The 13,541-nt window shown below is 44.6% G+C and overlaps 1 protein-coding gene across 1 annotated transcript in view; it reads left to right on the top strand.

Moving 5' to 3' along the window:
• PKD1L2 (polycystin 1 like 2) overlaps positions 1-10,959 on the top strand; it is a 57,972-nt gene extending 47,013 nt beyond the window's left edge. The window contains exons 29-34 of the mRNA XM_038538211.1: positions 501-628; positions 3,146-3,306; positions 6,850-7,060; positions 8,541-8,642; positions 9,187-9,318; positions 10,624-10,959. Of these exons, the coding sequence (XP_038394139.1) occupies positions 501-628; positions 3,146-3,306; positions 6,850-7,060; positions 8,541-8,642; positions 9,187-9,318; positions 10,624-10,734 (845 nt within the window). The 3' untranslated portion in view covers positions 10,735-10,959. The remainder of the gene's footprint in view (positions 1-500; positions 629-3,145; positions 3,307-6,849; positions 7,061-8,540; positions 8,643-9,186; positions 9,319-10,623) is intronic.
• The last annotated feature ends 2,582 nt before the right edge of the window (positions 10,960-13,541 follow it).

Genomic DNA, 13,541 nt, shown 5'->3' on the forward strand with positions numbered 1-13,541 from the left:
AGCCTTATCAAACTGTTTTTTTTTTTAATAATCCTAAAACATCTTTACAATACCACCCCCCAAAAGAAAAGACACAGAAATGGATGAAAGATGATCCAAAAAAAGGCTGAATTTTAGGCATAGTGGTCAATTGATGAATTGATCTTCAGTGAACCCTCTTTCACTGAACCAGCCTTGAGTAAATTAATGTTAAGTGGGGAGTGTGCTTTGGCTGGAGGTAACCAAGTGCACGAATGGCTGACACCAGATGCAGAGTATAGGGAGTGGCTCTTCCAGTGCAGCTCCCTGCATCTCCTCTCATATGTCCATGGTCTTTGGAATCCACTATGTGTCCAGTCCCTTGAGTCTGTGGGTCAGAAGGGTCTTTATCTGCTCTTCTGCTCTCGCCAGCCCTCAGAAGGGTCTGAGCTTACATCATGCCACTGATGACTTCCGGTCAGAAGTGGTGGCTCTGAGTGGGCAGGTAACCAGGAGTGAGTAGAACATGTTTTGCTTCCCAGGAACCTTCTTCCCACATGCGAACCTGCAGAGCCTGCGCCTGTACCCCTTCACTGACGGCTGGCACCCCTTCGTGGTAGCAGCAGAGGCCATCTACCTCCTGTTCCTTCTCTACTACATGATTGTGCAGGTGAGGGGTGGACTATGACTCCATGGGGATGGAGGCGGCAATGTGTGCCTGTCCCCTCTCACACAGCTTCCCCAAAGTGAGGCCTAAAGAAGGGAGAGGGAAACATTCTGCTACCCTCTTGCCATGGCACCCTTTTGGTCCGTCTGTAGTCCTGAGGGACCAGCTCAGGGACCAGCTTTTAGTATTTCTCAGGAACTGAGACTCAGAGGGTAGTCTTTCCAGGGTGAGGAAGGGAGAGGAAATGAGAGATTCCAAAAAATGCCAAAGGTGAGAAAGGAGAGAGGTGGCTATGCCCATAGCCGGTGGTTCACCTGTGGTCCCTGGGAATTAGGAAAAAATCCCCTTTGCCACCTTTAAATGACACCATGTTGCAAAATGAAGGTGCAGATGTTGACAATGTTGGTGGTTTGAGGAAGCTGGGAACTCATCTAAAGCTTGGTATATGCTCTCACCCCTCCCCACAACAAAAATGCAAATCAGACGTCTTAAGAGGGCATCCCAATCCCTTAACAGCCACAGCCACTCGAAAGTGAGGATGATATCTTGAGTGTTTTCACCACGTGATAGGCATTACGCAAAAAACCTTGCATGGCTTTTCTCTTTTAATACCAGGAGAAAGGTGCTATTGGCTTCATTTCACAGAGTAGGAAGCTGAAGTCCAGAGACATGAAGAATTTATTCAAGGCCAAAATTGAACCCAGAGAGTCTGACCCCTGAACTTGACACTCAACCCCTCTGTGGCACCATCAGACTCATAAAATCTGGATCCCGTGGGGTCTCCGAGTGTCACCAATGCAAACCCAACAGGGAACAGTCATCAAATAACCACCTACGAACATCAAAGGAGGACCATCCACCACCCAACGCCATCCTACCCTCTGGATTGTACATGCCCCCACAACACTTCTTTCCAAAGCCCATAAATTTTTCTAAAAATGCCACTTCTTAAAATCATCCCCCCTTTCTTCATCCCTTTATAATGGAGGCAAACTTAGTCTCTAAGCAGCCAAGAGTAGGGAGGTGGAAGGAAATGACCACAGAAGCTTCTCTTTAGTGGGAGGGAAAAAATGGAGGGAAGCCTAGAACTTGCATAGCATAATTCCTTTGACTTGTGACACCTGATGTGGAAACAAGGTTAAATATAAAATCTGCCAATCTAGAAAACCTATCTACCCACAAAGAAAAAAAAAATGAGTTTAACAAAATTATTTCTTTTTAATTGCGGTAGCTAAATATACACAACATAAAATTCACCACTTTAAACATTTTAAAATGTACAGCTCAGTGGCGTTATGTACATTCACATTGTCATGCAACCATCATCACCAGCCATCTTCAGAATTTTTTTCCTCTTACAAAACTGAAACTGGACCCATTAAACAATAACTCCCTCCCCCCAAAAACAACCCCACTGCCTCCGAAGAAAACAATGTTTCTTATTGAGTCAGCATCACTACAATGTGATGCACATCCCAGGAAATCTGCTAGCAGATTCCAAAGACAGAAAGGAATCTCACCCTTGCATATTGCCAGGCAAATAGGACTCATTACATATTCATTCTTAAGATAAACACTAATTAATCCTCAAGAGGATTTACGGCAGCATCTGTCCCACTAGTCTACCCTAAATTCACCTGGTAATTGGGGCTGCCACTTGTGTTTGCCAACTGCCTTTATTAAAAGGAAAAATAAATGTACATGTTCACAATAGGAGGTAATTTTGCAACCTGGAGGTAGGTGCCTACCATTTGGCTCCTACCCTCCCAGGGAAACTGAGAGTGAATGGAACTATCTCCCTTCTTTTTTTTTTTTTTTATATATATATATACATTTTTTATTGGAGTTCAATTTGCCAACATATAGTATAACACTCAGTGCTCATCCCGTCAAGTGCCCCCCTCAGTGCCCGTCACCCAACTATCTCCCTTCATGATAGCACTTCAAAGAGAAAGCTTCCAGGTTCTTTAGAAAAACATACCTGAGGCTAGTTTAACTTTCAAAAAGGATTTACACACACACACAAAAAAAAAAACCACACAAAAAAACACACACACACACAAAAAAAACACAAACACACACACACACACAAGAAAAAGGATTTACATACATCTCAAAAGGGCAGAGAAAGAATATACAATTACAAGTTTTCTAAAGTAATTGCTCTATGAAAGGGTGGGAGGGTCTTTCCCATTCCCCAATTTTTTGCATCAGAAATTATTAAATGTTTTTCTTATCAGATGCTGTATTTACTCTTATGTACCTCCAAAATTCTGCAGCCCAAGTTGGTTATGAAAGCAGATGGCTGCTTTCATAACCAGTCTGTGCACAAAGCTGGGGAGAGGGGAGAGGCTCCAGGCACTTCATGCACGTGGGGCTAGGGCTTTGAGAAGCCTCTCCAGGAGACAGTAGGCCCCTGCTGGAGGGTCATCTGGGGTGGTTCGGAGAGTCATGGTGGAAGGGATGGGGAGGCACAGTTCTGGGTACAGCATTTGGCAGAACCTCCAGCTCCTTTCCCAGGGCAAGCTCATGAGAAAACAGAAGTGGTGCTATTTCCATAGCAAGTGGAATCTTCTGGAGCTGACCATCATCCTAGCCAGTTGGAGTGCCCTGGCAATGTTCGCGAAGAGGGCCATCCTGGCAGAACGGGACATCCAGCACTACAGGAGCCACGGGGAGGAGTAAGTGGCTCTGCCTCAGCCCTCAACTCCCACACTAGACCTGCTTCCTCCAGCTCCATGGCCCCAGGGTCTGGGGGAGGGGGGAAGGAGGGCAGCTTTTGAAATCTTACTGATCCTTAGACGATCCGGGTCACTCTTTAAAAAAGGAACTATAACTACCACTTAGATTCAGGTTTGGGGCCTGTCACATATACAGTTGGAAAGGGCTTTTTGAAGACAAAATAGAACAATTTCTTACTTTTGCAAATCTGACCCAAACATAAAACCATGTGACATGCTGTTAAGGTTCCCTCCCAAAAGATGTAGCCCACCAGTGTGGACACATCTGCTACCATTTACAAAGTGTCTACTCTGCTGGTCATGATGCACTAGCTTCTCAGATGCTTGCAAGAACTCAACATCGTGGTAGACGCAAATGTGGGTTTGCCTCTTGGTGGGTGTTGAGCCAAAAGATATGACCAAGCAAAAAGAGCAGGAAAAAGAAGGATTTTACTTGCAACAGGTAAAGGAGAACACTGAAGATCTTTCCCAAAGCATTGTCTCCCCAAACAACAAAATTAGGGAAGTTTTAAGGTAAGGATCAATACATATTCATCGAGGCCTTGTGCACACAATGGGAAATACGGCATGGAATTGAGGCAGAAGTCACCTTGGGGTAACTGAGTCCTGGTCAAAGTCACTAGGAAGGCAAAGATCATCATTATCAATTCTCTGGCTTTAGTTGGTTTGGTATCTGAGTACTCAAGGGGGTTTAGATCCTGCAGAGAACTCAAGAATGCACATGGGGTCAATCTTGGCTTTGTTTTATTACTGACTGCCTCTGATAGGATCAGACTATCTCCCATCCCAGCCTGATAATGGCTGTTTTATTCTTACATTCATTCTCAAGGTGGATGGGGGCTTAAGATGACTTCCTTTGTCAGGAAAGCTAGGTATGTCTTTCTGTTTCTGGGGTTCCCTAAACTCTTTCTGCTTACATTATCACTACTCCATTTTACAAATAAAGATATTGAAGCTCACAGAGGTAACGTCCCCAGGGTCACACAGCTAAAAGGTGGCAGAGAAGTAATTTAAACCTAGCTTACGTGAGGGACTCAGTCAGCAGAATGTGCAACTTTTGACTCTGGGGTTGTAAGTTCGAGCCTCTTGGCTCGAGATTACTTAAAAATTAAATCTTTAAGGGGTAGCTGGCTGGCTCAGTCAGTAGAACATATGACACCTAAGATCATGAGTTTGAGCCCCATGTTGGTTGCAGAGATTACTTAAAAATAAAATCTTAAAAAAAAATTTTTTTTAAACCCCAAATACCTAGCTTGTGTGTCTCTAGGATCCCAACCCTTCCATTAAACCATTGTGTTTCTTAACTCATTCACTGATTTTATTGATATGGATAACATTTATTTATTGTTGGATGCTATACAGTTATAAAAACACCACTTTAACAGTATTATCTCATCTGCTTTAATCTTCCCAAAACTTTTAAAAGATCAACACCCATTTCTTACAGAGAAGGAAATTGAGGCTCAGAAAAGATGTCTGTCCGAGGTCACACAATTTGGAAATGGAAATACAAGGCCTTTAATTTGAACTCTGCATTCCTAACCTCCCACCCTATTGCTGGCTCATTTAGCTCACAAACCCTAAGCTCTAAATGGTATAAAAGTGTTAGATGTTTTAAATGAGGCAGGAGAAAGGTGCCACAGGAGCCAAAGGAGGAAGCAGCAATCCATACCAGCTGCCCCAGTCTGCTCAAAGGGAAGGATGATGCTGGAAGGCAGGAGATTAGGTAGAAGGATAACTTTCATTCAGGCACTCAATGCTTTTACAAATTTAAGATCAGGGCACCTGGGTGGCTCAGTCGGTTAAGCATCTGCCTTCGGCTCAGGTCAGGATCACAGGGTTCTGGGATAGAGTCCTGCATTGGGCTCCCTGCACAGTGAGGAGTCTGCTCCTCCCTCTGCATCTGCCCCTCCCCTGGCTTGTGCCCTGTCTCACTCACTCTCTCTCCAATAAATAAATAAAATCTTTAAACACACACACACATAAAAACTAGAGATCATAGAATTCTGTTCCGTAATGATGGATAGTTGGAAGAAAGGCAGGCAGAGACAAGGGGCCTTACCCTAAGAGAAAACCACCCTTAAAAGGATTTTACACCACCCTGGAAGGAGCCCTCCACCCTTTCACAATGATGGATAACAAAAGCCTGATTGGATGACAGGCTCAGGGAGGGTTAATCAGATTACAAGAACCCAGCCAACAAGCCCATAAAAACCCGGAGGTTTAGAAATTCTGGTGTAAAAAAAAAAAAAAAAAAAAAATTCTGATGTCAAGCCTCTCAGGTTCCCTCCCTCTTCAGGAACTTTGTACTATCACATTACTATTGCTCAATAAACTTTGATTTGCTGCCCACCACTTTTTATCTGATCTACCTCTTCACTCTTCGAACCAGCATGACCAAGAACCATGGGCACCAAAGAAAAGGAAATCCTGTAACAATAGCCTGTTCTCTATCCATGTCACTAGATATATATAGGTCTATTCCATTTTATTTATTTATTTTTAAGTAGGCTTCATGTTCAGTGTGGAGCCCAACACAGGGCTTAACCTCACAACCCTGAGATCAAGACCTGAGCTGAGAACAAGAGTGAGATGCTTAACCGACTGAGCCTCTCAGGCATCCTTGATTCTATGACATTTTAACAACACACCAATATTAAGACTGAATTAAAAGTACAAAGGTAAAAAGGGAATGAAGGGTAGGATGGAAGGGCAGGAAGGACCCAGACTTTGGGATCAGACATGCCTGGATTCCAACTCTCATTCTTCTACCACTAGTTATGTCACTAGCTCTGTGACCTTGTGCCAATCTTAGTCCATATCTGTAGAGACAGCAGTACTTAACCTCATCCAGTGGTCTGAGAGGTCAAATGAGACAGGGCAGTTGAGGTTCATTAGGCCCTTACTTGGCACAGAAATTAAATGGTACTTCCATCGTTCTTTCAAAGGAAGATATACACTCAGACAAGTGTGAGGGAGGACATGGCATCTAGGGACCCCAAACCAGGAAGAGAGGCTCACAGAATGCCCTCACTTCTATCTTCTTGATGCTGGAAGGATTCCTCCTTTCCCATTCTTCCAAAGCTCTTCAGCCATAAACCAAAAATGCTAGGTAATGGTCCCATGACTACCATCAACATCATCATACCTGTCAGAGGCATCATCCCACCATCTTCCTTATTACCTTCACCATCATCCTCACCACCAGCATCACCCCTATCATTATCACCACTATCACCTCCCTCATTATCATCATCATTCATATCATAACCATCATCCCCACCATCACCATCATCACCAGTTCATCATCACCTAGTTGGGGGAATTGGACCAGTTCTACCTCCTAGACCTACTGTGGGACGTGATGGGCCTCTGAGATCATGATAAATCCAATCCTGCATCCTGGACTCAATTGAGCCCAGATGAGCTCTGGGTGAGCTACTCATAGTCTCTGAGATCCGGTCTCCCCTTTTGGTCCCACAGGGGGATCAGTTTCAGTGAGACAGCAGCGGCTGATGCTGCCCTTGGCTACATCATTGCCTTCCTGGTACTGCTGTCCACAGTGAAGCTTTGGCATCTGCTCAGGTTGAACCCCAAAATGAACATGATCACATCAGCCCTGCGCCGTGCTTGGGGGGACATTTCGGGGTTTATCATCGTCATCCTCATCATGCTTCTGGCTTACTCCATTGCGGTGAGTCGTCCCTTTGGTAAAACCTTCAGGGCTGGTCTCCTTGGAAGCAAAGGCTTTTCAGTGGTGGGGAATTGAGGGTTAGGGTTAAGAAGATTTTGGTACCTGAGGGAGATGATGGATTTTCTGAGTCCAAGACTTTTTAGCTGGAGCTCATAAACTGGCCACCCCACATGGCAAAGGCTCAGTTAGGTAAGAGTGAGGAGGAATAATCTCTAAGACTAAAAGGGCCAACTACCTCCAATAAAGGATTCTTTTCTGTATCTAGATCCTACCTGGATATGCTAGTTCTCCTGACCTCCCAGTTGTTCAGACATGCACAGAATATTCCCTTTGTGGGGGGATGTGGAGATGAATTGTGAGGACAGATACATCCACAGGCCATGTCACTGCCTGATGCCTTACACTTGAGGCATGAACTTAGTAGGGCCAAAAATCATTCCATTCAGTCCCTGGACACTAGAAGCATTTTGGCAATCACAACTCCTTTGTGAATGAAAAAAACATTGCACTGTCAACTCTTTTATTATCAATTAATGTGGGAACAAACGCCTTCTACTACATCTTGATCTCTATCTAATTATACCCTCCATCCTCTCCAAGTCCACATTCCCCATAATACCATGGCTCCCACTCCTCTGTGACCCTCCCCTCAATCCTGACCCACTTTCTACCCCAACCCCTCCAATCTCACTTTCCACCATCCCTGACCTCCACACAACCTGATGATCCCTCTTATTCTGGTCCCCACTCCCTGTCTAACCCTCTCCTCCCATTCCTCATCCTTTTCCTGTCCCTATCATCTCAACCCTGACTCCCTAATCTCTGACCCTACTCCATCTTCCTCTCTCACCCTTAGAAATGGGGTGAGGCGCATTGATGCAGTGGTGGAGGGTATATACTAAAAAGCTGGAGTCTGGTTTTATCAAAAGTACTCCACCTGACCCCTTAATTCATGTGGATTTATTCAGTCCTTGATCTGCAGTGCAGGAGCTGCAGGGATACTGCAGTGTCCCCTGGGACCAGAAGTCACTAACTCAGAGCCAAGGGAGTGCTGGGCCTCCCTGACACAATAGCAGAAATCTTTGGGGGGAAGGATGCTGTGCTAAGGAGGAAATACAGTGGCAGTGGGGAAAGCCCTGCCCAGACAGAAGCCTCTTGTCATCCAACCCAACGGCCCCAGAGCAAAGATGTTAGGGCCTCAAAGAGCCCAGTTTCATCCTTGAGGCTTAGAGCAACCATCTGAGTGAACACAACAGTGGCCTAGTGCGTGATGCCTGAGCCGCAGACGTGCATACACACCCCTTACAGAGCTGGGTATGTACACACACCCACTAGCAAGCCCCTGTAAGGACAGACGGCTTTGCCAGGCCAAGGATATGGCTGACCCAGGACACTGACTCGACTGTCAAACAGGCATCGGGCTGGGGTGGGGAGGTCACTTGGTTTCCTTCTGTGTTCATAAGGACTCTTTCCATAACAGTCAAACTTAATATTTGGTTGGAAACTCCGTTCCTACAAAACCCTCTTTGATGCAGCAGAAACAATGATCAGCCTTCAGCTCGGAATCTTTAACTACAAAGAGGTAATGGGGTATGGTGGGGTGAGGGACATGGACACTACCATGTATACCAAGCCTTTGTGAAAGTTAAAAAAAGAACCCTCCTCAAGTGCCTCCTCCTGGGTAGATGTTGCCCCTTGGGTCCACGGCCTGGCAAGCACAGGGCAGCTTTGAACAAATAAAATCGTTCCCCTTCCTCTAGGCAGACACGTGCATACTAGGGCTATAGCTTGCCCTGGGGACCCTGCTTACTAGAGAACATCAGGTACTGGCTACTCAGGGGAGGGCTGTGCTGGGAGGTATCTAGAAGGGAATGTTCCCGGCCCTAGTCAGAAATGGTAGCCATATTTGAAAATGGTAGCAGTAGGGAGTAGGGGGTGTTGGCTTTTCCCTCTCCTGGTAGCTCCAGACGGACTGCCCATACTTTCAGCTGCCACGCGGCAGGGGGCCTTCCTGGTTCCAGTCTCTGCCTAGTCTGGGAACCAGTTTCCCCTCTGAGAGTGCCTATGGGGAAGTGACTGCTAAGACACCGGACTCCTGGGGATGACTCTGGCTTTCTTCCTGACAGGTCCTGGACTACAGCCCAGTGCTTGGCTCCTTCCTGATTGGGTCCTGCATCATTTTCATGACATTTGTGGTGCTGAATCTATTTATCTCTGTCATTCTGGTGGCCTTCAATGAGGAGCAAAAAAATGATCAGGTGAGTCCCTCTGGCCTATTTTTCAACAGTCCCTGACCTTGAACTAGGAAGATACTGAGTAGCATTAGACATAAAGGGGATTTGAGGGACACTGTAGCCCAAAGCCCTCATTTCATAGGAGGGGAAACAGGTCCAGAAGGAGGAAATTACTTCTTGAGACTACAAGCAAATGAAGGACAGACCAGAATTGGGTCTCCTGATTTCCAAGGTGGCAGTCCAGTGATTCTCAGCCCTGCGTGTACATTAGAATCTCTGGGTGAATGAGTCAAGCTCTGGTATTTTTGATATCTTCCCATGTGATTGCAATATACAGCTGAAGCAGAGAACCTGTTAAAAATAATTAAAGCAGATAACTTAAGTGATACAAACTTTAACACTTCATGAAGTAGACAGTCTCCATTCAGAGAAGTAAAACAGGGTGGAAGGCAAGAAGCTTTTATAGGATAAAGAATAAAGAACAAGGAAGAGAAAAAATTTTTTAAAAGATCTGATTGGCTGGAGCCACAGAGTCAACCTTGTTTGGAGTAAGATAGAAAAGAAGTATAGACCCCAGAGGTGGCTTGGTGTTTAGGTCCTGGCTAGCCTGGCATACTGCATTTTGGGCAGGGGAGCATTTATAGAGACACAAAAGTTCTGTAAACTTCAGTTTGCTGACATGGCACACCAGGCAGGACCAGCTCCATCTTGGGCTTAGAAATTTTTCCTTTAAAGATTTTATTTATTCATGAGAGACACAAAGAGAAAGGCAAGAGATATAAGCAGAGGGAGAAGCAGACTCCCTGCAGGGAGCCTGATGCAGGACTCAATCCCAGGACCCTGGGATCATGACCTGAGCCGAAGGCAAACACTCAACCACTGACCCACCCAGGTGTTTCTTGGGATTAGAGATTTATTGCAACAAGTTATATGGTAACTAGTTTAAATTTTGAGAAGCTGTGGCAAACTACTTTGCAAAGCAGCTGCACTCTTTCACATTTCCAGCAGCAATGCACAAGGTTCTTTGTACATAAATTCGTTAAGAGCCTCTGCTGGGGGTGGTAGAAGGAATTTTATTATTCTCATCAGAGGGAAAAAAGGAACTTCCTGGGGAATAAGTGGGAGCACACACTCTTGGAATTCCCAGAAAAGGGAGAATCTCTACAAAAAAAAAAAGAAAGAAAGAAAAAAAAAAAGACTCTAAAGAGTGAAGTGACTTTGGCAGAGACCTAATTGGACAATAAAGCCATGGTTTCACCTTAGAAAGAAAAGCCCCCAAAGAGGATGGTTCTAGGTATGTCACATGGGCTTTTTTTCCCCCCTCTTCAGCTGTCGGAAGAAGGAGAGATTGTTGATTTGTTACTGATGAAAATACTCGGTTTCTTGGCTATTAAACGTAAAAGAGAGGAGCCTGGAAGCAGCAGTGAGCAGCCCAAGTAGCCATCAGAGGCGGGGACCCCCTCCACCTGCATCAGCTGCGCTCAAAGTTCAAACTCTTCATGCATACATGAGCATCTTAAGAAGGAAGATGGCCAGAGCCTTGGACCTATGCTTACTGGTGATTCTATAGTCTCTATGTTCTCCCGTGTGCATAGAAAAGTCACCAAGTCTGACAAGTGAAAAAAATAAATATATATACAGATACACGCAATTACCACTACTGTGATAGACTGTTTGTTTAAATGTATTTCCTTCTAGAAATAAAACAAATATTGTCTGGAGTTTGGGTAAAAATCATCTCTATAGACTATTTAATCTTCTTGGTTGGTCAGGGGTTGCTTCTGAATGATTCCAGTTCAGGGTTTCTCAAAATCTATCCAAGAGATGTTAATGGCTGTTATAGAAGTTGGCTACAGTTGCCAGAACAAAGTACCACAAACTAGTTGGCTTAAAACAACAGAAATTTACATTCTCTGTTCTGGAAGATAGAGCCCCAAATCAAGGTGTCGAGGGGGGACATCCTCTATCTGAAGACTCTGGAGAACAGTCTTCTCTTCCAGCTTCTAGTGTCCTTTGGTGTTCCTTGGCTTATAGACGCATCATTCTAATCTCTGTCATCACATGGCCTTCTCTTTGTATCTGTCCTGGTTTTTTTCTTCTTTTTTTTAAAAAAAATATATTTTATTTATTTGAGAGAGAGCATGAGGGGGGTGAGGGGTAGAGAGAGAAGTAGACACCTCACTGGACAGGGAGCCTGATGCAGGGTTTGATCCCAAGGCTCCCAAGCTGAAGGCACTTAATCAACTGAGCCACCCAGGCGCCCCTCTTTTCCTCGTCTTATAAGTTTTCTCGTCATACTGGATTGAAGACCCATCCTACTCTATTATGACCTCATCTTAACAAATTACGTCTGCAACAACCCTATTCCCAAATTAGATCACATTTTGAGTACTGGGGGTTAGGACTTCAACATATCTCTTTAGGGAACAAAATTCATCATAACAGGCATCATTCCCCCAGAAATGTTTCTGAATCAAATAAATGTGAGAAACGCTAGATTATAAAAGGTCACACAAGTTCTTTAGCATGGGAATTGTCAGTTTTTAATATGCTAAATGGGCACTGTGAGTCTCCTGGGATGAGATGAGCACAAGAGATAAAGAGTATAATGACTCCTGAACCCTTCTGAGGCATCCAGTACTGCAGCAACCTTAGTCAGAGTTAGTGTTCTTTAGACAATACTTTGGGAATTGTTGATCTACATCAATGGTTCTCAACCTTGGCTGCATGCTAGACTCCCCGGACTTCATTCCAATGCATCAGAACCTTTGGGCTAGGACCCAGGCAATAGTAGTTTTAAAGTCTCCCCAGGTGATTCCAATGGGCAGTCAGACTTGATAATCAGACTCAATAACCATGCTCTAAATTCTGAGAACCACAGACCTAAATAAGAAAAGGCTTTCAGGTGTCTGTGTGGATGAGGGCACATTTCTCCTCCCCCATGCAGGGGACGCACAGCACATAGCCTCTTCAGCTCACCCATCTGGTACCTCTTCCTCACTCACCTGTGGTAACAGATTCTCCAGTTTGCCTGCCCCGAATCCATCCCATGCTTTCCTCATTGCAATCAGAACCCAACTTTGTTCAGGGAGACATCTATTCCTTTCCCACATGACTCATGGGAAGGTGACCCTGTTGCTACCTAAGGCAAATCCTGATTTGTCTTAGTAATAGTGATCCATTTCCCTTGACAGTGAGGGATTTAGGGTCACAGGACCCAGTTCCAGCAAATGAAAAATGAAGTCTCCAGGATACTTTCTGGAAAGGTCTACTTGGTAATAAAGAGACACCACAGACATGGGGCCTTATGCTGCTAGACATTTTCTGGTTTAAGCAAGACTCCTGGAACTTTGGCAGCTATTTTGAGACCACAGGGAATAATCTGAACATAGCAGAATAGAAAGGTGAGAGGAACATGGATGTTTGATGACTGACTTAATCAACTCTGGAACTGAACTATTGCCTTCTATCTGGATGAGAGCTTAAATGTTTTTGTGACGGTTAAATCAGGATCCTACCCTGATAATTAAAAAAAAAAAAAAAAACGGATCCTATATTATAAAAAGGATCCTTTATTATAAAGACCCATACAGCATAGAACATATGCAAACCTTGGGGATTTCATTGTCTTCTATCCAAGTAAAAGTCCATCATCCATTCTTTATTGATTGTGCCAGGTATGAACATGAGCTATATGGGCAGAGATATTCATCAAATACCCCATAGCAAGGTGTACGCACATGTCCTGATAGACTGGTACAGAGACCAGACATGTATAGTTTATTTTTTAAGATTTTATTTATGAGAGAAAACATGTGAGTGTGTGCACACAAGTGGGAGTGTGTGGGCGGGGGAGAAGCAGACTCCCCGCTGAGTAGGGAGCCCAATGCAGGCCTCTACCCCAGGACCCTGAGATCATGACCTGAGCTGAAGGCAAATGCTTAACTGATTGAGCCACTCAGGCACCCTCATACAGTCTGTTTTACTTTTTTTTTTTTTTTAAGATTTTATTTATTTATTCATGAGACACACACACACACAGAGAAGCAGAGACACAGGCAGAGGGAGAAGCAGGCTCCATGCAGGGAGCCCAAGGTGGGACTCGATCCCAGGACGTCGGGATCACACTCTGAGCCAAAGGCAGATGCTCAACCGCTGAGCCACCCAGGGGTCCCTACAGTCTGTTTTAAATAGGAAAAGTTCTAAGATTCTGAAAATCTTAGAACAAAAGGTTCTGGAGAAGTTGT

This window comes from Canis lupus, chromosome 5 (genome assembly GCF_011100685.1).
Source record: "Canis lupus familiaris isolate Mischka breed German Shepherd chromosome 5, alternate assembly UU_Cfam_GSD_1.0, whole genome shotgun sequence".
In the NCBI taxonomy this organism is placed as follows: Eukaryota; Metazoa; Chordata; class Mammalia; order Carnivora; family Canidae; genus Canis; species Canis lupus.